Source organism: Athene noctua, chromosome 6, assembly GCF_965140245.1.
Source record: "Athene noctua chromosome 6, bAthNoc1.hap1.1, whole genome shotgun sequence".
NCBI classification, from domain to species: domain Eukaryota; kingdom Metazoa; phylum Chordata; class Aves; order Strigiformes; family Strigidae; genus Athene; species Athene noctua.
Genome location: NC_134042.1, coordinates 9,700,437 through 9,725,140, shown reverse-complemented (window position 1 = coordinate 9,725,140; position 24,704 = coordinate 9,700,437). Strand labels below are relative to the sequence as shown.

The 24,704-nt window shown below is 43.4% G+C and overlaps 2 protein-coding genes and 1 non-coding gene across 5 annotated transcripts in view; 1 reads left to right on the top strand and 2 right to left on the bottom strand.

Annotated features, from left to right (window-relative positions):
• The first annotated feature begins 347 nt into the window (after positions 1-347).
• F2 (coagulation factor II, thrombin) lies at positions 348-10,494 on the top strand. 2 transcript variants are annotated; one of them, XM_074909128.1, is made up of 14 exons: positions 348-426; positions 1,379-1,542; positions 2,539-2,563; positions 2,756-2,803; positions 3,300-3,405; positions 3,489-3,619; positions 5,272-5,568; positions 5,943-6,053; positions 6,317-6,443; positions 6,902-7,069; positions 7,385-7,558; positions 7,671-7,849; positions 9,401-9,471; positions 9,885-10,494. In XM_074909128.1, the coding sequence occupies exons 1-14, from the start codon at positions 348-350 to the stop codon at positions 10,026-10,028; spliced, it is 1,824 nt and encodes a 607-aa protein (XP_074765229.1). In that variant the 3' UTR covers positions 10,029-10,494. The 2 variants fall into 2 exon arrangements, with proteins under 2 accessions (XP_074765229.1, XP_074765228.1); XM_074909127.1 differs by lacking the exon at positions 348-426 and adding an exon at positions 1,098-1,160 and having other exon boundaries at positions 1,207-1,542.
• A 2,167-nt stretch (positions 10,495-12,661) lies between these two features.
• Positions 12,662-24,704, bottom strand: part of CKAP5 (cytoskeleton associated protein 5) — a 54,355-nt gene continuing 42,312 nt past the window's right edge. Inside the window, exons 33-45 of one of the 2 annotated variants that reach the window (XM_074909485.1) lie at positions 24,446-24,618; positions 24,207-24,230; positions 23,067-23,240; positions 22,520-22,640; positions 21,640-21,819; positions 21,016-21,203; positions 20,545-20,620; positions 19,576-19,764; positions 19,330-19,467; positions 18,715-18,798; positions 18,462-18,621; positions 16,657-16,811; positions 12,662-13,983 (exon numbers count right to left, since the gene is read on the bottom strand). In XM_074909485.1, coding sequence (XP_074765586.1) covers positions 13,729-13,983; positions 16,657-16,811; positions 18,462-18,621; positions 18,715-18,798; positions 19,330-19,467; positions 19,576-19,764; positions 20,545-20,620; positions 21,016-21,203; positions 21,640-21,819; positions 22,520-22,640; positions 23,067-23,240; positions 24,207-24,230; positions 24,446-24,618 — 1,917 coding nt within the window. In that variant the 3' untranslated portion in view covers positions 12,662-13,728. The remainder of the gene's footprint in view (positions 13,984-16,656; positions 16,812-18,461; positions 18,622-18,714; positions 18,799-19,329; positions 19,468-19,575; positions 19,765-20,544; positions 20,621-21,015; positions 21,204-21,639; positions 21,820-22,519; positions 22,641-23,066; positions 23,241-24,206; positions 24,231-24,445; positions 24,619-24,704) is intronic. The other variant, XM_074909486.1, reaches the window with a different exon arrangement.
• Positions 22,361-22,470, bottom strand: LOC141962242 (small nucleolar RNA SNORD67). The gene has a single exon (XR_012633900.1). It is a non-coding gene; the product is annotated as a small nucleolar RNA SNORD67 (small nucleolar RNA).

The following is a 24,704-nucleotide window of genomic DNA, read 5'->3' as shown; positions in this document are numbered from 1 at the left end:
AGAGTCCTTGCCGTGCCAGCCCGAGTTCGCCCTGGGACAAGCTTGTCCTCTGGCGCCTCACGCCATCTTCCCTGTTATGAAATGGGATGCCAATATTTAGTCCTATGGGGATCCAGAAGACATTTTGCTTGGCTTCCACCAATTAGGTTAGAACATGAAGATGCCCTGAAGGGAGGGAGAGATGCCAAGAGAGGAGGGATAAGAGGAGCCTCAGTCCCACTGTCCCTGACACACCACGACCTCTGGAGTCCTGTTTCTTCATTCTGGTTCAATATTAACCCAGCGGGGGCTGTGACTCCACTTATTCCACTCCATTTGCACTTCCCCTGTAGCCAGGGCTGTACAGCATGGCGCACGACAAAACCAGCATACTGAGGGGCCTGCTCTTTTCCAGCCTTCTGCACCTCACACTGAGCCATGCCGGAGGTAAGACTCAATGCACAGGGGGAAGGACAGTACCAGTGGGTGACAGGAGGAAGAAAGCTGGGGTTATTTCTTTCCAGGGGTAAAGCCAGTGGCAGGCTTTCTTGGTAAGGCAGGAAGACCTTCTAAAAGCTTGAAGTTGGGAGTGAAAGGGTGCTGAGCATAGGGTGAGGATAGGGCTTTGCTGCACAGGAGGATGCAGCAGCATCCATCAGCTGGTGACAAGAGCTCAGTGGGTTTTGTGGGTCACCTGGGAGATGGTGGGGAAGGGGAATGTGGGGCTCAGTCCAGGACCACGTGGAACACAACTGTGGGCTTTTTTGGGCTAATGTTCCTCAGTTGACCTGGCTGACTGCAATTCTCCATAGCCTCCCCAGCTGCCCCTTATCTAAACTTTAGGTCATACGCAGTATGCTGCTTTCCTGCTCACTGCTCCTTTCCTCTTATCGGGGCCTCTAACTCACCTATATTTTCTTAATATGAGATTAGGTTCTCTCTGACCCACTGCTGTGTAGGGGCATACCTGTTTACAGGTCTCAAATCAGGGTCTCTGAACAAGAAGATGGAGCCAAGCTGTGCCTATCACAGCAGTCTGAGGTTGGCAAGACAAAAAGACAGTGGATGGCAGGGAGCATTAGCAGGCTCCAAGTAAACAAGCCTCTACCTAACTGCAAATGAACAGAGCAGCTTTGCCAAGGATAGCACAGGATTCCTGTCACTTCTGTTGCCTAAGCGACGTGAGCTCTAAGGGATGAATTATAGACAACCTGCTCTGATCATCAGGTCATCACGTGTAGACCTGAGAAGGCATCTCCCCTCTCTGTGGTGCACTGGGGGAGGCCGGGTCCTGGGATCACCATGTCAGTGGTGTGTGATTTTTGGAAACTGCAAGGGGAGAAAAAGGGGCCCTCCCACTGCGATCACCCCTTTAACTGGCAGTGTTTTGACCCGGTAGTTTTCCTGGAAAAGGGGCAGGCACTGTCACTGCTCAAGCGCCCACGACGTGCCAACAAGGGATTTCTGGAAGAGATGCTTAAGGGAAACCTGGAACGAGAGTGCCTGGAGGAGATATGCAGTTACGAGGAGGCTTTTGAAGTCCTTGAATCCACCGTTCAGACGGTACGTACGGGTGTCCCAGGAAACATCCCCTCAGCCAACCCCTGCAGTGAGAGACCAGCAGGTCACACATGCAGCCAGGGGCTGGTGTCCTAAGACCCAATTCTGTGAACCGAAGAGGAGGGCTGATGCATATGGTCCCAGGGAGAGCTCAGGCTTTCTTAGGGAGTTTCCCTCCTGGAGCTACTCCAGGGAATGTAGCTCGAAGCTCAGGTTCTTTTTCCTCCCTCTATTTTAAGCTTGAAGTGAAAAGGAGAGAGTCTTCCCATCAGTCCTGAGTTGCATCTTCCACTAATTCAGTGTGGTGCTGCACATGCTGGAACTGCCACAGTCCCAGACACTCACTGGAGACCTGGGCTTAGCAACCAAACAGAGCGCAGGTGCCTCAGGCTCCTCTGAGCAGAAGCTTTTGCAAAGTTCGTCCCTTCTGTCTTCCAGACTCACTCTGCTAAATTTGTTCTGCATCCTTTGTGGATTTGCTGCTAGCCCCAAGGCCAGTATCCATACTGAATTCCATCCCCAAGGATACAACAGTAAACAGATCAACAGTTAGGAGTCTAAGCCAGCAAGATACAACCTCTGTGGAGTATTTCTAAAGCAATAGCCCCACGGCTGCACAGCAGAGATGTAGATCTAAAGAGCTGAGCAATACCTACTTCTAAGGAACTGTGGCCTTAGAAGTTTTAGGTTTAGCCCCTTGGACTTCTGCACTGTAGCCCAGGCTCCACTTCCTCTGCAGGTTGATGAAGGTTGTAAGCATCTCTGGTCTTTTTAGAAACAACAGTATTCTCTTGATTCCTGAGTCTGATGAGTGGGAATGTGGTTTTTTTATCTCAGTTTTTGCTTCATTAGACTCTGTAGTAATTGATATCAACAGAGCAAGGTTAGTTGTTCCATTTGTTGTGATGAGGCATTCTACTGGTTTGAATTGCAGCAGCTAAGCAAGGTCTGATGTCTCTACTCTCAAATATATAATTTTTTAAATTTTTGTTTTTACAGGAGGCATTTTGGTCAAAATACCAAGGTAAGTTGCTTCAGGTCTTGCAGGCACAATGCACTGTCCCATCCTGGAGAGATGGCTCCCTACCCTCTTATAAGAGCTCACTTTTCAGGACAAAGCACTTGTGTTTTGCCCCTGGATGATAAACTGTCTCAAACTATGAAGTTTATTCGGATTCTGTTCATATAATTTGTTTCTTTCTTCTTATTTTGCTAGTATGTAAGGGCCTGAGAAATTCCAGGACAGTTCTGAGTTGTCTAGAAGGTAAGAAATTCATGTTGACCTCAATCTCCCAGATAAAGTGCATGCCAGGAACTTCTTCCTGCAGAGTTTGTAAGGAAAAAAAAAAATAAAATCTAAAGTTGGTGAAGCCATCTGATTTGAAAGAAAAACAGCAGGAGGGGAAATTCCTTTCTTCCACTTTATTTCCCCACTAACCTTTTCACAAACAGCCTGAGTCCCCCACTGAAACAGCATGGGGTAGGTATCCTTCTCCTTGTGACACAGCCCGGTGTCCCCAAGGCCAGGCTCGCAGAAGGGCTCTGACCTGCACCTACAGCCAAAGCAAAGCACAGTCTGATGAGGCAGAGTGAGCTCAAGCTCTGTGCTCCTCCCACCCCCTGAAGAGAACAGCTGTGCTTGTGCAGGCTCACACAGGCAGCAAAAGTAAAAGGGATTTGTGGGATGGTACCGTTGGCCTTGAAAAACGCGACATCCATTGCTACTGGCCCTGGCTTACACCATGCTGGGATTTTGACAGGTAACTGCTCTCTTGGTCTGGGCCAGAACTATCAGGGGACAATTAGCCACACCAAATCGGGGATTGAGTGTCAAGTGTGGACAAGCAAATATCCACATATACCTAAGTAAGTCCATCTCCCACACCCCCCTAAAGGGTTCTCCAGGGTGTTTTTCCTTCCTTCCTAGCCTAACCATCTTTTTCTCACAGAGTTAATGCCACCATTTATCCCAACCTCATTGAGAACTACTGCAGGAACCCAGACAGCAACCCCGAAGGCCCATGGTGCTACACTCGAGACCCAACGGTGGAACGGGAGGAGTGTCCCATCCCAGTGTGTGGTATGCCTCAGCACTACGCCCCAGCAAGCCCCTCGCTGGCAGGGACACCGTGCTGAGACTGATACTGAATGTGTCAAGGAAAGGGAGAGGGTTAGAAGGGAGGGATCTTACATGAACAGAGGTCAGTCGGAGAAGAGGAGCTGTGTCTTAAGGGTAAAGGAGCTGAGGAGGAAAAGTCAATGAGTTGCCCATACATCTACCTTGGCTAAATTCCACAAGTGTGCTGTCTTCTCTAGAGTACAATAATCTATATCTAAATTAAATCTGGTATCAGCAGTCGCCTGGAATCTACTACAGTTTTGACAGTCAGAAAGACCCCAAAATTGTGGCTCAGCTCTCTCTAATTTGTGTCAGCAATGAGTCATACTGGGTTTTTTTTTTGTCTGAATTCCCACCTTTAGGACAAAACCACTACAGCTTATGCTTGACTGCCTGCCTTTAATGTTCACTCATTAGGAGGGGTACAGTTTAACACCCACAATCTCAAGAAAAGAGAGGATACCCTTCTCTTATCATTGCACTTAACAGGATGGAGAACCATTACCCTACACTTGTATCTCCCTACTTCTCCAAAAGTCTCCCCTGTGGCTTGGCCTCCATCTCAGAAGATCTGGTAGAAAGCAGAGAATCTTCTCACAGCAGAAGTTTCTCTTCCAAAAGCAGAGACTAGAGGCAATGACTCTTATAAGTGAAAGTCAGAGAGGTCAGCAACCATTTTGACCATGGAGTGTTCTGAAGTTTTAAAAATCATTACCAATGCCCTGATCTGCAAGATGGCAAACTGGAAAGAGATACTGCTCTGCTTTAGGGTGATCGGGCACCTGTATTATCTCTGTTCACTGGTTAGTTTCTGACCTTGGTCAGCTTACTCTTACGCTTACACGGATACAACAGGACTAGAAAAGCCTTGGTTTTGTGCACAGTTCCTTTGCAGTTATGCTGATAAGTCAATCTCACCCAGAAGCAACCTCACCAATTCAGGTGAATGCTACTTGCTCAGTGGCTGTTGAGACCTTGGTTGAACAAACAGAGGGTGTCTCTGCACACAAGGATCCCCCCAGTGTACAAGGAGAAGGCAGCCTCAGGCCAAGCAACTGCCACAGAACAGATTATCTGGTGTCCACTCCCTCAGGTAATGCTGTTTAAAGCTTGCAGCCATTAGGACACTTGCAATATAAACTGTGGAAAGTCTGGCAGGAAAAATTTTCTCCTACCATTAGGCATAGGAACATTGGTAACAGTTAAATTTGCTATTTTAGTAGGATATCACAGTAAAAGGTTCCTGCAAATATAGTCCAGTTATGCATTAAAGAAAAAGGCATTGGAGGCTTAACGCAGCAGCATGACGATGCCTGAGGCACATACCCATCCCTTGAGCTGCTTCTCAGAGATACTCCAGAACACAGTTATCCCAGAGAGAAGCATGAGGAATATTGTGCCAGCCCCACCTTACCTCCTGTTGAAAGAACCACCTCTGACACTGCAATATTGTAGAGGGCCACCACATGCATGCAAGCATGGTGGGAGCTCCCAAACATAATGGGATGTCCCGTGGAACTCCGGGCAGCAGTAAAAGGGGCTCTGGTGCCATTTGCTAACAGTACTTCTGAGTGCAAAGTTATGGCTTAAATCACAGCTCTCTGTTTTTCCAGGTGAAGACAGGACAACAGTTGAATTTACTCCACGGGTGACACCACCAGCCCCGACAGAGCCCTGTGAACAAGAGAAAGGCATGCTTTACACTGGGACCCTCTCAGTCACCATGTCTGGAGCTAAGTGCCTGCCCTGGAACTCTGAGAAAGCCAAAGAGGTGCTCTACGGAAAACACATTGACCCAGAGGTGCAGCTGCTCGAGAATTACTGTCGGAATCCAGACAGAGATGATGAGGGTGTCTGGTGCGTCACAGATGAACCACCCAACTTTGAATATTGCAATCTGCACTACTGCGGTGAGAAGCCTGCATTGGTTTGGGTAGGCACACTTGTGAGGCAGTGACAAACAAAAGCATGTGTGACTAGGGGGAAGCGCTTGGCCTGGGAGACAAGAGACAAGGAAGTACATGCACCATGCACATGGATATCCCGTTTGTCCAAATATCACATGTACTAACCTGCCGTACCTATATAGAGCTGTTACATCTCTCAGGTGTTCTGTTCTCCCCGAAAGCTCACAACAGCAGACAAGGAGCATTAAAAAAAACAGTGGTCTTAAAACATCCTTCCTTCACCAGAGCCACTGTGTGTGGAAAGGAACATTTATATTGCTAGTAATTATGGGAACTGCAGCCAGGCCTTTTACCATGTTTGTCTTTGTCTCTCTCAGACAGCTCGCTAGAGGATGAGAATGAACAGTTGGAGGGAATATCAGGACGCACTGTTTCTCAAGAGTTCAAAACCTTCTTTGATGACAAAACTTTTGGTTCAGGTGAAGCAGGTGAGCAAAAACTCTAGATACAGTGTCACAGTTTGTAGAAAGGCTGCAGCTTCTTCCCACAGGGCACTCACTGTCCCTCAGAAACACCAGCTTGCCAAATGCTGTCAGAAGGAGGAGGAGATATTTAAATTCCTTGAAGGACCCTCAGAAGTCAATCTCCAGCTAGTAGGCACTTCCTTCCTAGGCTCTTGCAGCTTAGCATGCTGACTGCAGACAACTGTGAATCAGGTAGAGTAACAAAGCCAGATTGTCTGTTTTTTCAGACTGTGGCACTCGTCCTTTATTTGAGAAGAAAAAGGTAACGGACAAAAGTGAGAAGGAGCTGCTGGAGTCCTACATAGGAGCCAGAGTTGTCCATGGGGATGATGCAGAAGTTGGCAGCTCCCCCTGGTAAGGATTATCTTTGCATAGCCCTTCATAGGGAATTGTGTCTCCCTTCAGTTCAAGCAGGGCTCTCCCAGCCCAGGCAGTGTGCAGACGTTATGGCTTCTAATCAAAGCTGCTCCAAGTGGCTGACAAGACAGTACTAAAACAGCTGGAAAGAAACTCTCCTCTTGAGCCAAGTATGCAACTACCTGGGAAAGTGAGAGTGCTGGTGTGTTTTGTCTTTGTCTTTCCTCCTTCCCAGATTTGCTAGAGCAGGGAGGATGAGAAACCTCCCCAGGTGAAGGAAATGGGGTGAATGGCTTACTACATAGAATATACATGTCTAGGGAAGACTTCTGCTAGAGCACCATGTATGCTGTTGTCTTTGTCAATATAGTGCAATGCCCTTCCCTGCTCACTGCACAACACCAGCCAGGCATGCCTTTAGGGCTGCTAAGTCTTTCTCCCTCCTTGTCTCTCAGGCAGGTGATGCTCTACAAAAAGAGTCCTCAGGAGCTGCTGTGTGGTGCCAGCCTCATCAGTGACAGCTGGGTCTTGACTGCTGCTCACTGTCTTTATTATCCACCCTGGGACAAGAACTTAACTACAAACGACATCTTGGTGCGGATTGGCAAGCACGCAAGAACAAAGTAAGTGCCTGGATGAAGTGAGAATGAACAAGCCTTCCTCTTGGAGTGATGAGACACAATGAGGTTGGACTATCATTCCAAGAAAACACTCACAGCCTCTCAATAATGGGATCTACGGCAGCTGTCATTTGCTGCTCTTGCTGATCCTAGAGGTTAAAGTGAAAGGGAAGACAGAAACATGGAAAGTTTAAAGGGGCACTCCAGTGTAAAGAAAGTACTGTTTCAGAGAGTATAAAGCACCTGAGAGTGTCATGAACCCCAGAAGACTCTCAGTTGCTACTGTACAGGGAGTTCTTTCCTTCATGACTGTTTCAGGTATGAAAAGAATAAAGAGAAAATTGCTCTGCTGGATAAAATCATCATCCATCCCAAATACAACTGGAAAGAGAACATGGACCGAGACATTGCACTCATGCACTTGAAGAGACCCATCATCTTCAGTGACTACATCCATCCTGTCTGCCTGCCTACCAAAGAGGTCGTGCAGAGGTGAGGAGTGTGTCCCACAGACTGAAAAACAGTCTTCTACAAAAGCCTCTTTCAGGCCTTCAAAAAAAGACAGAAAAAGATGCCTTGATTGTACTCATGCTTCCTTCCACAGGCTGATGCTGGCAGGTTACAAAGGGCGGGTAACTGGTTGGGGAAACTTGAAAGAAACATGGGCAACTAGCCCAAGCACCCTCCCCACAGTTCTGCAACAGCTCAACGTGCCCATTGTACATCAAGATGTCTGCAAAGCATCCACCAAAGTTAAAGTCACTGACAACATGTTCTGTGCAGGTAAGTACCACTGCAGACACCAGGCCAACTTGCCTCAGAAGACAGACAAAGGCTCTGAGTTCCTGCCAGGGCTCACACAGCAAGGTTACTTTCTGATAAATTTCTAAGTGCCCTCCATAAGAATAACTTTCCTATGAGAAGAACTTTTCAGCTCTCAGATAACATGAAGGCTAGAGAATGTAAAGCTATGAATAAAGTTCGTAACACCATGTAACACCAGGCTAACCAGCCTAATAGCACCACTCTACTACATATCAGCAACAGCTGCGTGAAAGCTAAGACAAAATATTATCTTTTAACTCAGATGTAATTATCTTTTCACCAGTATATGGAAGAGTTCAGTGACTTCCTAAATTAAAGGCTACATACCTGTTATCCTACACAGTAGCCAAGCCACCCCTTCTTCTCTACTAGCTTGTCTCATACTCTTGGAGCCTATTCATACTTATGCCCACAACTTTTGTGGCAACAGGCTCCACAGATTAATTCCATAACAAATTCCATAATAAATTTGAAGTAGTACACATCTATACTCATAGCTTAAGAAGAAATATTTTTTCTCCATATCATACGGTGTTTTATGGGCCCTTTACAGCTCTGTCACTTCTTTTCCAAGCCGAGAAGCATTTATTTAATCTTTCCTAATACAGAAGGTATTCTGTACTTCCAGTAATCCTTGTTGCACCTTCCTCTCTCTCTTCTGGCACTATACTCTTTTCAAAAGAGATTAGAAGTGAACACAGAAGTCAAGATACAAAGACACTATGGATTTATGTACTAGTTTAATACTTTCTACTGTATTCTTCATTTGTGCAGACCATCAGTTCCTACAAGCAAGTCACCAATGATTTTTGGCTGAGTTTTTGCTGTGTGCATCTAACACCACATACAATTGCTTAAGTTAGGATGGAAGCCATTTTCATGAATATAATGATAATAGCGTTCTTATGCTTTCTTTTTTGAGACAAAATTCTTGAAAAATAGCTCAGATGCAGACACACAGCAGAAAAGGGGAAAGCAAAGATACTGTCTAGTGCATCAGGAATTCAAGTGAAATCCCTTTGTTCTTCATAGCAAGACTGTGGAAAGACAGTCAGTTTGGGGAGAGAAAGAACACAGCCTGCAGAATGACAGGAAGGTGAAAGTAAGGATGGCAATGTGTCTCTATAGTAAACAATTAAAGAACAGGGTACATGGAATATTACACACAAGTTTCTGCAAAAAGAGAAAGGCACAGTAGCTCGAGCTACAGCTGTTGAACACAATGGCAGATGACACTAACTGTAATTCTAATGAAGGAAAACAGGAATGAGAGCACAGAGGGTGGAAGACTATAGTGGATTCAGGAATGCTAAGAAGACAGAAGCGGAGTTAACTGTTTTACATATAAAAAAACCCAAAGTAGTTTTCTAAATTTAATTTCAATAGTTGGTAGCAGCAGTAAGAAGTCACATGGCTCTCAAAGTGTATGCAGCAATACTTCAAAGAGAAGATGGCCAACACCAGACGCTCCCCCTACAGCCAAATGTCCTACTTTTTTCTTGCCTGTAGGTTACAGTCCTGAGGACTCAAAGAGAGGAGATGCCTGTGAAGGGGACAGTGGGGGACCTTTTGTAATGAAGGTATGTTCAACAAGTTCAAGCTCATAAAACATAGGGAGCTAGGTTTGTGCTGTGCTGAACCTTCTTAATAGTCTGAAAAATGGCAGCAGAGATGGATACTGCTGAGCAGCTGAAGCAAACCCATCTCATGCCCAAGCTGAGCAATTCAGATGAATCCTGCAGTTATCCAGCCCTATTTCTGTACTGAGTTCACAGCATGTACAGAGATCAGCTGCAGAATGCATGAACGATGGCCAATTCTCACTTAGAGGTTTAAAAGAAGAGATAAAATTACTCCAACAAGCTATGTTATTGAGCAGATGCCAGTCTGAATTCCAAAACAGTATCCATCACTAAACAGGCTGGGGCACATACAAGGCTTAGATCTGTAAGTCTCTTGCTCCTTATGCCAATCCCCTTTTTTTTTGCTTTAGAACCCAGATGACAACCGTTGGTATCAAGTTGGAATAGTTTCATGGGGAGAAGGCTGTGACCGAGATGGTAAATATGGATTTTATACCCATGTATTCCGCCTGAAAAAGTGGATCCGAAAAGCCATTGAAAAACATGGGCGATAGAGGAAGTGTTTACCTTGCTTGCTCTGTTTTGCCACAATGCTCCACTTCTTAAAAACCTAAGCATAGAAGATGCTGAAGTCAAACAGTTATATCCTTACAGCTCGACAAAGGAAAATGCTCTCCTTTGAAAATAAAAAGTTCTCAAACCCATCTTCTTCCTTTTGTTCATGCTGAGTTTAGCTGCACTTGCATCTAAGTCATCACAGAAGCCAGGAGTACCAGCAGAACAGCACTAGTTGTACTGATAATTACGTGCTGCACTTCAAACAATTCTCCTCCATTCTATGAACTATAATCAACAGATTTTAGAGCTCAGGTGATGGCCTTAAGTCACCATAAGCACAACTGTGCCCTCGGGCACTGTCCATTTTCCCCGTTCAAGTCAACTTATTTTCTGTTCTAGAAATTGAGCCAAGAATGTACTGCAGATAATCACCCTGCAGTAACCATGGCATTACACAAAACGCCAATATCTATGTCAGAAGTGAAGCAACTCTAACCTGTTTTGATAAGACAGACATTGTTCTCAGCTACAATAGCAAATACCATCATAACTGTTTGCAAGGTCAGCACCTCAAGTAGTTACAGATGCCAGCTGTATGCAAGACATCCTACAGAGTATGGGCTTGAATACAGTAAGTGCCACTTCCACTACTGTAGGGCAGTAACTTTCTACATGGCAGGAGGTGCTGAGTTCTCAAAGTGTACTTTCCACCTGCACAGCAAGATTCAAAAGGAAGCAATTCATGCACAGTCACTATCAAAGGGCCTCTGAGGGAAGCAACCTGCCCTCTCTCTTTGGTTGTCTTATAAAGTCTGTTTAGGGATTATCCCCAAAAGAAACTTCAGTTCTTTCATGAACTCCTCTTTAGCAGCAATTTATGGTCCACCGACACAGCAGTACAGCTGTAAACACGTATTCTTGACTAGCCAATTTGTTCAGTCCAGCTTTCTCTGAAAAGCAATCATGAGATGTGGAAATTGTCCTTGCTCCCTATGACACCATATTCCTAAACTCCTGATTCACAGTGCCATCAAGTCACAATAAAATGTCGCTGTTGCCTGTTTCTGTGCTTCAGAGTATATCAAGAAGCAGAGTGACTGTGTTGAAAAAGTGAGAGTAGAAGTATCTGAAATTAGCTGGATAGAAACAAAGTCATTGGTAAGTTACTGTCTGGCCACCTCCTTGAAGGTGACTCATTTGGGAAGCAACTTGAAGACAGCCCAATTTGATTTCCCAAAGAAAGCGTAAAACAAACCTCTCAAAAACATCTCAAGAACAAAACCACAAGAGCTCAAGTTCTACAACTCTTTAAAGTCACTGATAACCACAGGCATTGGACAATGAAAAAGTTTAGCCCTTGAATGTTTACATTTTTAGCCTCACCCTTTCACTGCTATCTAATAACCTGTGAGAAATTGCATATCTAAGAGGGCAACCAGGACCATACAGTTTCTGGAGTAAGTCACTTAATACTGACTTGTTACAAACAATACAGAGGAATCATTTTTAAAATTCAGTTTAATGTTATTTAAATATTGTCTGGGCTAAAGATTAGGCTTTATTAATTTATGTGCACAAGTTTTAGTTCAGAACTCCCAGGATATTGAGTCCAACCAAACACTACAGAGACACAGGGCAAAAAACTCATTCATAGTAAGCAACTATATCTTCTGCTACTCAATTATTCCTGTATTTCACTTCCAATTCAGCTTCAAATTTAAAATAGCTGTATGCAGGTTTGCAGGCATTGCTGTTTTAACATCCTGAGCTAATTAACAGATAGCTCTTCAGAACATCTGCCAGACATGATAAAGGAACATATGGATTAATTTCAGCATCAGTGAGTTTTAAAAAGCAGCTAGTAATCAAGAGGTAGTGGCAGTAACTCTAGTGCCAGCCAACACAACGCATTCACAAACAGCCTGTTTAAGTGTGCAAAACCTCAGCACTTACCAATAAGGGCCAAACCTCCACTTGTCACACGGCTCTGTTCCACAAGAAAGTGCATGCCCACTTCAGGTTAGGAGAGGAGACTGCGACTACAAAATCGAGGCGGTGGAGCAACAAATGGCATTGTGTCAATTAACACAGGATGGAGAACACTCGTGAGTCACCTGCTATTGCAGTGTACAAACTTGCTATAAGCACCAAGCAGCATTACATCAACTGCAACCCCAGCCTAGGGGGCCTGTAATAGGACGATTTCAGCCATTTGCAAAAGCTCTGGCATAGATCTGTTGTACAGGTACTAATTTAAAGCCACATTTTTACTGTAATCAGGCAAGATAGTTTCAGTAATGGCCTTAATGCATGGTCCACAGAGCAAACAACAAAAGCAGCAGTTACATGGAACAGATTAAACTCTGGAGCAGAAGTGTGCTATTTTAAGCCTGCCTGTCCAACTCTTCAATAACTCTGTTCTAGCTATAGAACAGATATGCCGTTTATGCTCCACAACCAGTTCTCACGTGGAAGTGCAGTAGTAAGGTGAAAACCACATCACCTCCCTAGAGATGAAAGGGCTAGAAAGGCTACCAGCGCATCTCAATCTCCATACTTGTAGCTTCTGAAAAAGGCTAAATCGGAAGACACCTACCAAAAAAAAAAAAAAAAAAAAAAAAAAGCAGTGGCTACAGCTTTTGCAGACTAGCACTACCAGGTGTCTTAGTTATACAAAATAGTAGTTTACTGACATCAGATGTTTAAGAGCAAAAAGAATGTGGTGGTGAGGTCTACCTGCACTTGAAAACTGCATGAGGAAGACTGTTAACCAAATGAATTCAGGATAAATGAGTCCACTGACTGCACATCACTGCTAATCTATTCCATATCAACAGCAGCAGGCTCCCTCAAAGAAAAGCATTTGTACACAGATGGGACTATGCTTAATCTGGGTAAAGGCATCACAAGGACTAGGTAATTTAAAATAAGCATTTCAGCAAACTAAGTATTCTCAACTTACTCTCAAATTACAGAAACATATTCCAAAACAAAAAACAACTATATGAAAAATGCACTACTGCTCACAGAAGAGTGCAAAGTCTCAGGACTTCACTCACAGATAGTACATATTCACTCATCTTCCTCAGAACATATCCAAACCCCAAGGTTCATGTCAAGAATAGCTTAGTTCAGTTTCTAGATGCCCAGTCACTAACATTCAGGAATAGAGAGTGACTTCTCTAACCAGCAGTCACTGCTGTTCCTACAGAGGCTGGTATAGTTAATGCAAACTTTATTTACAAAAGACACTTAAATTAGTTACTTCATGCCATGTGTCCATACAGAATCAACAGTTCAAGGATTACATGGAGAAGAATTCACAAAATTAAAAGTGAAATCACTAAAGATCTTCTAAGAGTTAAGAACTAGGAAAAGATCTTAAAGACAATTTTACAAATAAAAAAACAAGTTATGAGAAACTAGTCTGAGCAAGAGGATGGTTGTTTACAAGTCTGTACACTAAAACTAATACACAGACAGCCTTCTATTGTCAAAGAGATGCTCACTGAGAAGCAGAGTATGTACAAATACTTGTGCCACAATGACTCAACCCCCCAAAATCCACTGTATTATACATAAACCAGTTTGTATACATTAGGCCTAAATGAGGCCATTTAACTATGAAGACTTCTAGTTTAGTAAACTAAAGCTGAAGACAGCCCAAGCAACAGCGATGCTGTCTCTCTCACATCTCTATTTGCGACTGCTTTTTATTCTCTCCAATCTTTTTTTCAAGTCATCAATATTAGCTGCTGCAGAAGAGGGTGAAGCCAGGGTAGTTCCAATGCCAGAGGAATGAGTCTGATTGGAGTCCAGGTCCAGATGTTGGTACTGCTCCCGTGACTCACGGAGCTGGGAGAGCTTACTGTGAAGCATATCTGTAGAGGATGCAACCGTAGGGAGGGCTGGTTTAGAGAGCAGAGATGTCAGAGGTGGTCTGTCTTCCTGCTACAGGGGAGGAAAGTGGAGTGTTAAGACAGATAGTGGCAAAAGGAGTTCAAACCATAATCAGTGGCTCTTCATCTTCACAGGAAACACTAAAGACAGAGGGAAGGGAAAGAGCAATACAACGCAGGTGATCTGGAGTGATAAAGTCAGTTGCCATCAAAGCCAGAACCATGCAAAGCTAACTGCAATACTCCATCCCTATCATTTAAGCAGTTCACGTTTAGCTTGATGTCTGGAGGGACACAAAGGAACTGCAATCTTTAAAGATCAAAGATTCACAGACAACCAGTGTTTTACTGAGATGGCCTGCTGCAGTCTTAAACAGCCCGAATTCATGGAGGAAAGTCCATGCCTATGTGCAGCATCGACAGCCAATTAGTTTTCTGGAGGAATGAGACAAGGAAGCTTGGATTGATGGGCAAGATCCACCCTATCAAAGACTTAAAATGTCAATTCACTGTTCTTTTACCAATTGATACTTCCATCTGTGTTAACTACTTTGTTATTGTATCTAGAAACATTTCCCCTCCTCAGAGCTGTGAGTTGATATCCAAATTTGCGTAAAAACTTCTTTCCAGCCTCCTCAGCCAGAAGACAGAGACTGGAAGAACAATGCCCCCACATTCCAGGAGTCGTCAGTCAGTGACCTGCTGCATCACACAGACACACACAAGTCTACGGGACCAGACGGGATACACCCGAGGGTGCTGAAGGAGCTGGCTGGGGTGCTCGCCAAGCTGCTTTCCATCATTTACCAGCAGTCCTGGCTGACCGGGGAGGTCCAGACTGATTGGAAATTGGCCAGTGTGACACCCATATAATATAAGAAGGGTCGGAAGGACGATCCGGGAAATTACAGGCCTGTCAGCTTGACTTCAGTGCCCGGGAAGCTGATGGAGCAGCTCATCCTGAGTACCATCACACAACACATGCGGGACAACCAGATGCTCAGGCCCAGTCAGCATGGGTTTATGAAAGGCAGGTCCTGCCTGACTAACCTGATCTCCTTCTATGACAGGGTGACCTGATTATTGGATGAGGGAAAGGCTGTGGATGTTGTTGACCTTGACTTTAGCAAGGCCTTTGATACCGTTTCCCACAGCATTCTCCTGGCAAAACTGGCTGCTCATGGCTCGGATGGGCACACGCTTTGCTGGGTAAAAAACTGGCTGGATGGCCAGGCCCAGAGAGCTGTGGTGAACAGACTTAGATCTGGTTGGTACCCGGTCACCAGTGGTGTCCCCCAGGGCTTGGTGTTGGGGCCACTCCTGTTTAACATCTTTATTGATGATCTGATGAGGGGATCGAGTGCACCCTCAGTCAGTTTGCAGCTGACACCAAGTTGGGTGGGAGTGTTGATCTGCTCGAGGGTAGGGAGGCTCTGCAGAGAGACCTGGACAGGCTGGAGCCATGGGCTGAGGCCAACTGGAGGAGTTTCAGTAAGGCCAAATGCTGGGGGGGCCCTTGGGCCACAACAACCCCCAGCAGCGCTACAGGCTTGGGGAGGAGTGGCTGGAGAGCTGCCAGTCAGAGAGGGACCTGGGGGGGTGACTGACAGCCGGCTGAACAGGAGCCAGCAGTGTGCCCAGGGGGCCAAGAAGGCCAATGGCATCCTGGCTTGTGTCAGCAATAGCGTGGCCAGCAGGGACAGGGAAGGGATCTGACCCCTGTACTCGGCACTGGTGAGGCCGCACCTCGATTCCTGTGTTCAGTTTTGGGCCCCTCACCCCAAAAAGGCCATTGAATGACTCGAGCGTGTCCAGAGAAGGGCAACGGAGCTGGGGCAGGGTCTGGAGCACAGGTCTGATGGGGAGCGGCTGAGGGAACTGGGGGGGATTTAGTCTGGAGAAGAGGAGGCTGAGGGGAGACCTCATGGCCCTCTACAGCTCCCTGAAAGGAGGGTGCAGAGAGCTGGGGATGAGTCTCTTTAACCAAGTAACAAGCGATAGGACAAGACGGAATGGCCTCAAGTTGCGCCAGGGAAGGTTTAGACTGGATATTAGGAAGCATTTCTTTACAGAAGGGGTTGTTGGGCGTTGGAATGGGCTGCCCAGGGAGATGGTGGAGTCCCCATCCCTGGAGGGGTTTAAAAGAAAGGTTGACATAGCGCTGAGGGATCTGTTGGAGCTGGGAATGCTCAGTGTGAGGTTCATGGTTGGACTGGATGATCTTCAAGGCCCTTTCCAACCAAGATGATTCTGTAAACAGTGATCTATGTGCCTGGATGACTATTCCTACAGTGAACATCAATTCTCAGGTGACTGAGTGCAAACTTCAATAATCAGCACTAGATTACTAATGCAGATCACCAAACTTAGGAAATTTTGGCCCACAGGTTTCTAATACTAAGCTCATTCAACATTTCTGTGCCTCAGTATCCACACACCCAAAATATATACAACTTCACTCAAAAGTCTTAATTCAGGTCTTAAAGTTGTGCTGCAAAAAGAGAGGACTGAAACATAAGCCTACTCAGCCAAGTAATTGGTTTAAAGCCATTTACACTAGGCATGGTGACATGCAGTGAACAGCTAGGACATGCAGTATCAAAAGGATCACCAATTCTGATTGGTATCTGCCTTTGGCACAGAAAAAACGAACATTTGAATTCTTAAAAGAAGTGCAAATAAAGTGCCTCTCCTGGGGATTCACAAGTGTTGTCAAGTACAATACCTTTGCGTTGTCAAGGCCACAACGCTGCCTGAGGATTTTTAATCTTTCCAAGTAAACTGAAGGCCCCACTTCCTCCCCATTTGTGTTTCCTATAGATGAAGATACAGTGTGGGTAGAAGCAGGAACACACGTTCCTTCCATCTGAGAAGAAATTCCTGGAGGATGAAGAGAAGGTGGGAGGAAAAAAAAAAATAATTAAAAGATTAAAAACATAACAAAAAAAAATAAGACTCTCAGTCAGTTCCTTGAAATAAGATGAAATGGATGAAGAATCAAACAAGCTACAAACTACCAAGCTATGTGCATTTGCTAGCACAGGCATATCAGCCCCTTCATTTCCTTGCAAGGGTGACAACTGAAAACCAAGAAAAGAAGTGACAGCAGAGCAGCTCCAGAAGTAGTGCTGAGGCTGACAGCTGAAGATGACAGTGTGGGCAGAGGAAGATGCTGATGTGGATCAGTAGTAACCATGATGTCCAACAGAGAGAACTCAGCAACTGACAGCATGGGAAATATTTGGAGTCTTCTGTCTTTTTCTACGTGGAGCAGTATTTCTGGGCAGACCTCACCACTGATTTTAAGCCCTCTTTACCTCTCATTCAGGTAACTTCAAGCTGCTGTTTCTTCCAATTCAATTTGAAATAGTGATTTCTGGAAGGCATGTACCAAGGTTTTTAAAGTTTCCCAACCAAAAGGCTAGGAAAGGATTTTACATTATGAAAAAAACCTCCCATTCTGAAATTAATGGCAAGTTCTGAGACACAGTCTGGGCAGGGATTTGTTTTCACTAGTTTACTGCAAGTGTATTTAAAATAGATCAAGGACGAATTAAGGTTAAGCTTTTATACTTTAGTCTAAATAAAGTACAGTTGCAAGATGGAACAATATCCTTTATTATATCAAACTATTATAGTTGGGGGGTGGGAAGACAAAATTGGGGCATGTAAATTCTGTTTTGAAATGTCTGTTGAACATTTCTTGGTCGTACAGACTTTTAGGATGACAGGTAGAATTTTCTGTCCTAGCCAGACACACTTAGGAGGTTCTGAAAGACACATCATCTTCCTAAAGTAATTTACAGTACAGGGATAGGAGAAGGAACAGTAGTAGGAGAATATGATAAAGTCTCACAGGTAACTGTGAAATGTGAAAGAAATGAAAGTCAAAGGTAGTTTTGCCAGACTGTGTATCAGTTTTTACTGTCAGCTAATCATTTGTCACATTCCCTCCCTAATAATGCATTAAATACTCATTCGTGCTTATCTGCAATGAAAAGACTCACTAACAAACTAAGTGTTTTACAGTAATTTATCAAAAAGCTGATTTATTGGAAAAGGGTCAAAGACTGCTATAGAAACAGGTCAAGTTATTTAAAATAAGCTTTTCAGTTCCACAGTAAACAATAATCCATAAAAAAACAAACTCTGTACCATTTTAGTAATCAAAAGGTAAAAGGAGAACCTTACAGCTGCTGCTATTATATACCAGCTGTATAGTTTGCAGAAACAACTTGATATCAGACACATGAAGCATAAGTTAACGTTCAACCCACACTACAGGATATGAATTAGAACCACTTGTTAACTAAGCTTTTCAGATGCTTTCTAGGTTTAGTGTGACTACAGTTGTAACTTTTCTTTGTAAACAAAGAATGAACAGTCCCTGCAAATGGCCTCATGAAGCAACACAAGTGCAAGAAAATACGTGACTCACTTTGGAAATCCATAAACATTTTCAAATATTAGTTTCTACCAGAGGACATGTAACTGCTGCTCATAAACAACCAGTTCTGCTATAACATGTACCTGTAGAAGCAGCAATGCGTCCTTTCCCCTCCCGTTCCGTTTCTATCAGCCGGAGGCCTCTTTCCACATAGCTCTGGAAGAACTGAGAGGAGTTTTTCAGGAAGGGCTCAATGTCTGCATCAGAGTATTTCTTTTTGTATTCATACAGCTCTGCGAGACCCTGGGAGGGAAGAGTTCCTGTGCATTACTACAATTGCTGCATACACCATCCTAATGCATCATGCCCTCTTCCTTGATGGAAGGGAACACTTACCTCCTTAGTGTTCTCTTTGGAGCCAATCTTCTTAAATATTTCTGCCAAAATATCATTCACTTTGGCCTTTGAAGCCTTTTCCTCCTAAATAAATAAGAGAAGACTTCTTAAAAAGTGAATAAAAATAAAGGTAAGTTCGATGAACCCACAGTGTCCTCAGAGCTGTTAGCTGGATACAGAGCTTCCAAGATGAAGAAAACCTTGAAGTGATTAGGGTTTTACACAGCCACTTTACACAGAATGAGAGTAAGGACATCATCAAGCTGTAGGACTCCTTCTGATAAGTCAGTGTTTATAACCTGTTTTGTGTATAGTTAACTTTCAGTAGATCAAATGAAGTATCGGGCAGCATAAAGCCTATCGCTGCACACCTGAACGTCCTAGAGAGCACTTCATCCTGGGACAGGCACAGAATATTCAGGTAATAACAGATTCACACTGTAAATTCCCCCAAACAGCTATAAATAAAAGTGGAACTAGAAGAGTATTTCCAACATTAGTTGCATGCTGGAAAGGCAGTTACTACTTCATATTCTGCAATCACAAAATTAAGCTTGTTTCTTAAATAAAGTGCCTTACATTCCCTCTCCCTATCAACACATTTACATTACTTACTGTGCGAGAAGCCCCTTTTTCTGTATCCTTATCAGCTTTGCTTCCAGTCTGGTCCATGGAGTGTTTCATTACTCTACACAGGTGAGCCTCCAACTCAGACTCATTTTTGTTGTCTATCATTGTTAAATGATCTAAGATCTAAAAGGAGAAAAAAATTGATTAAAAATTTTTTTAAAAAGGGGACCTTCATGCTTTAGACTGCATGAACATCCAATTTCAAGGTACATGACTAGTGACTGCTCTGACCTTGGGCCCTTTCAGCTTGCAAAGGGTATGAAGCAGAGTCTTCAGTGTCCTTATAGGAAACTCACTCTTACATTGCTTCAGCTTCTCTTTGGGAAAGACCTTCATGAAAATGTGGATATCCAGTAGAATCCGATCCAGATTGATGCTATTTATGGTTTCCGGAAGAAGGCGTACCATTCTCCACAGACACTGAAACAAGAGTCTGACTTAAAGCAACACAACTCAAGGAAGAAGCATTTAATTATATAAGGAGAGATTACACAAACCTATCACTGAGCCATTTCGTTCTGCTGCCACATACAGACATGCACCATGTCTGTCTGCTCAAGCCGTATTTGCACTGGTACATAATTTTTGTAACTTTGTACATACTCTTTGTAACTAGCTGTACCATATCCAGATCCTTCTTTAAGGCTTATGGATGAAAGTAACACAGACTTCTCCACCAATAACAGGAGACTGAACGCTTTGTGGGAAGAAATTTCAGCAGATAATGCATATATGCTATATACACCCAAACACGCACAGTTCTTTAGGTTTAACGTCACTAAGTATGCCTGAGTTGTCCTTAAATCATGCCAGTTACAAAAGGGTGTTTTATTATAGAAAAAGATCATACCCATGCTTTAATCTGCATGTTCACTCTGCCTGTCCTTAGAGATGACAGAATACAAGCCATCTCGAGCCTGGGATTGTTTGAATACAGAGTACAGTGCTGTGCCTAAGTAAATAAGCCCAGGAGGTGACTGCACACCTCTGTGTGTAGTTTCTATTAGTATACGCATGCTTCTGTAAACTATTATCAGGTGTTAAGCTCCCTCCTGGCATACAAAAAGTCACTATACGTAACACCTAATTAGAAGATTATAAGAAATATTTCAAGTTATGGTCTTTTTTTTTTTTTTAGATGCTCTTTCAGCTAAATTGATTCAAAATAAAAGAAGTTCAAAATCTCTACTACAGGCTCACCTTCATGACAAGTTCTGAAAACTTTGGAGAACTGGCTGTTGCTAGCAGACTGTCTTGGAGCAAAACAAGCAGAGCACTGTAAGGAATAAGTTTGTAATTGTTACACAGGAGAAGTGCTACACAAAAAAAAAAAAAATGCCAGCTCCTCACAGAGTATCACAACAGAGACTGGGGATAGACCAGCAGTTTAGGTCATGTTGTGTAACAGCTCTTTTTTCCTTCTAGTGTGTTACAAGGGTTTAAGAGCCAGTCTGCTGAACTACAAAGCATACAGAATCACACTTTAGCCTGTCTCCAGCTGTGCAGACTGTGCAGTCAAATTCTGATCACCCCCAATGATCACTGATAATTCTGCATTAGCCAGTTGAATGATTCTTCAGACATCATTCTTTGCTTACACAATGACTAACAAAACTCTGCCATTCAAGGAACATACAAGAACGGGCAAATTGTGCAATTTTCATTATATACCTCAAGATGTTGGTCTGGTCAGACTTTTCCAGAACTTTCACTACCAAGAGGTTGACTGATCGGATGACCTGCTCACCCTCCTCAAGGTCTTCTACCCGAGAATCCAGCATTAATGTAATAAGACCATGCATTAGGTCCTTCAGCACACCAGTGGAGGCCTCTCGAGCCAGACTCTCTATCCGAAATAGCTACAAATTGAAGACAGTATTAGAAGTTTTCCCTGCATGCAATGTTTTAATACAGGGATTTGTCTAGACTACACAGTCAAACCACTTGATAGTCCCCCATCCCTCCCAACATTAAGCAATAAATAAAAATTTCTACTGAGCAACTTCTGAAAATACTTAGGCCACCAAGTAAGCACTCAAAAGGTAAGGAATATTAAAACAGAGCTTAATAAAAGCATTAGAGTGGCTGTGTTCTGTAGAAGCAACAAATAGACCTTTTTTCCCTTCCCCAGTTTCTCATTCCCCACCCCCTCTCAAAAGGTGCATTAGTGAGCAGACACCAGCAAACCAGCTAGGTAGTAAGCTAACTTAGGTACGGGACAGACATTCTATTTTCCTGCAACTTCTGCACAGAAATGATTTGCTCTTCACCTTCACTCTTCAGTCAAAGCCTTACCGAGATCATGCTTCCAATAATACAGCTGTAAAGTTTGACTATCTCATCTTTGTCTAGCTTCTCATCTGCCATGTGCGTATTGTAGATTAGCCGAAGCTGCATAAATGTAGCTATTAGGAATTGGTCAATGTGGCCAGACATAGCTTCTGCTTTGTCTTCCTGTCTGAGCACCTCATCAATCTGAGATTTAAAAACAAAACACCCAAGTAAAGTCGACATAATGCAAACAATGCAAAATAACTACAATTTAAAAACTTGTCTATAGGAAAGGTCTTGCCCTGAACCAATCAATTTTCCAAGGCACTTGTGTTCTAAGCTTTCATGTGAAATCAGTAGCCAAAGACTTCTATTGCGATTTAATCCCAATACAACCAATTATTGATCTTTTAGAGAACTGCAATCCTATCCTGTACACAAATGAAAACATGAAATGCTGCATTATGGATTCTGGAATTAACAGTTCCATGAAACCTTCTTGATAAAACACTTCTAAGAATTAAAGCCACCCTAGAAACATGTAAAAGCTATGAGGCCAGACAATGCTTTTGCTGAGGACATCTAAAACAGTTTACATTTAAAAGTTAAGTCTCACTGGCTTAACTGGCTTTTTCAAACTTACAGCACAGATACTTGACAAAAACAAAGAGATAAGCTTTTTTTTCTTAGTGTTTCTGAGTTAAGAGTCTATTCTACATCATCCAAGTGGAATTTCTACTGCTAAAGCGAGTCAGATGGCCCCTGTGCACTCAGTTTTGTCATCAGGGAGATCTGAGCAGAGTCCATGTCACCCGACATGATTGCTCCACCACAGTGCAACTCATCACCCTCGCGGACAAATAGTTCAGTACAGTGTGATCAGCTGCTACCTTAACTTGCTTACCTGTGCCAGAGCTTGGATGCTTGTATTTATATCACCACTGGCTACTTGGGAAATCACAAAGTTGACAGTAGAAGCTGTGTTACTGTGCATGTCATCAAAGTGTGGGGACACAGCACGGATTCTAAACAGTTGAAGAAAACAGGATTTCATTACTCTTTGGAGAGACAGCTCTAACATACACTGAACTGCTATACTGCAATGATGGTTGAGAGACAAGGGAATAAGGATTTCATTCTTCACAGAGGATACTCAAGGAAGGAATCATTCCTTTTCACATGTCTATTGCACTACCTGTAAAGACACTGATGATGCACTTACAAACTCAAGATCCTTTTACTATAGATCAACTTCTTCATTAGAAATAACTGCTCTCTAGATTCCAGAAGAGTACAACAGGCCATCACTTTGACACCTGTCTCCAAATGAGCTGACACTACCTTCTTGTGTAATCAAATCTGAATGTAGAAACTAGCATGGTCAATTCAGTTTCTCAAAAGAGATTTTAAGTAGCCCTACTGGTTTCACTTAGGAGTAAAACAAGACTCACTTGGGCTCAGGAATCAAGACTGGCTCAAAGATGTCATCTAGTTTGTGCTGTACAAGTGCTGGCATCTCACATCTGACAGTACTGTTGTCATTTTCAATTTCATCAAGATCCAGCTGAAACTCCCGTGGAACTGTATGTGCTGTCTCAGAGTGACTGCCCATGTTGCGGTTTTGGCTACAGAAACCAGGAGAGAGGTATTTATTATACATACACAAGAGGCAAGAGTATTAGCACTAGCATCCACTGGTAGCCCTAAAGCTCTCATAACAGGATAGCACAGACTTTGAAGTTCTGATTTTATTCAAGCTCCCTAATAACACCCTTTGCCTTTCCCCTAGTCATTAGTTAAACAAGCTTTTGTGGGCCAGAAGAGCAGGTGCTAGTTACTTGCCTTCCTAGTTTCCCTTGTATTCCCCCCACGAGACCCCCTGCATCTGTGACAGGTATGCAGTGGTTCATTTTGAATAGATACCTAGCACAGTTTAAAGTAGTATTAATGGAATATAGCCTTAAAGTTAATGAGTGGCTTGTTTTTTGGTGTTTTTATTTTTTTTATTTTTATTTTTTAAATGATGGGCAGGAGGCCTTGCAAGCTCATCTGAACCTAGGACTCCCAGCATCCCATATGACTTGTGCTGCATACTAGATTTTTCGAGGAAATGTTCTAACACATAGTTCTCTACAGAGACTTATTCCAAGAAAATGAGCAGGCAGCAAGGAATAGAGTTTCTGAGCTTTTTGTTTCTGGTAGTTGCCCCAGGCTCTACGATTCAGACATGCTCATCCAGTTCTGTGCTGCATGTCTGCTCTAACAAGTTAAGAACAGGGTCCAACTGACACCAAGTTTAATGTAACACATAGGAAGTTCTCCCAATATTTCTGACAGCTGCTTAACGTGGAAGTGCCACATCTGCCTGCAGTTTGACCTGTAGTCACCGTGGCAGAAACATGGATTTTTGGTTGTGTGGTTTTTTGTTGGTTGTTTTTTTGTTTTTTTTTTTTTTTTAAATTTAAGTCACAGACCTGTAAATAACCTAGAACTGGCCACAGTAAACCTGTCACCCTCAGAAAAGGATGACTAGGATAGAAATTGCAAGATACAAGAGCCTTGCTACCAAGGAGTTAGTGGGCAGTACTTACATCCTATAAGTGCGATACATAATTCTGTCCATGGAGAAGCAGTGAAAAAAGGCACAAGACCATTTAGAAAGATTTCAAGACAGACAAGACAAAAAAAGTTTCAGACATTCTGTTTTATACTATTTGGCCAATTTTCATAACATGCAAAGATGAGGATACAAGAACTAAAATAACATTGCCAGACGTGATATTAGCACATACACTATGCAGGCTACAGACCATGACATATCATTACATACTTGAGTTTGGAGGACATGTCCTCAGCTGGTGCCTTCCGCAGCATGCTAGCATTAGCGCTGATGTTTTGAGTACGCTGAGGTTTCTCCTCTGCCTGTCTCATTGGAGTAACAGATGGTCTCTTGGCTGACCGTTTTATTCTTTCTTCCAGCATGCTCATGTCTTTCTCAGAAAGCTATAACACACAACGCTTTCACTCAATTTGAGTTGTATGGATTTGAAAAATCTTGGTCACCTAGAGGACGTACACCACTTACTACT

Bases quoted from the DNA above. Each gene is read 5' to 3' on its own strand.
- F2 (XM_074909127.1), top strand. From the start codon at position 1,098: ATGAACAGAGCAGCTTTGCCAAGGATAGCACAGGATTCCTGTCACTTC. The intron at 1,161-1,206 runs GTGAGCTCTAAG...TCTGATCATCAG, and splicing joins ACTTCTGTTGCCTAAGCGAC to GTCATCACGTGTAGACCTGA. The intron at 7,559-7,670 runs GTGAGGAGTGTG...TTCCTTCCACAG, and splicing joins ACCAAAGAGGTCGTGCAGAG to GCTGATGCTGGCAGGTTACA.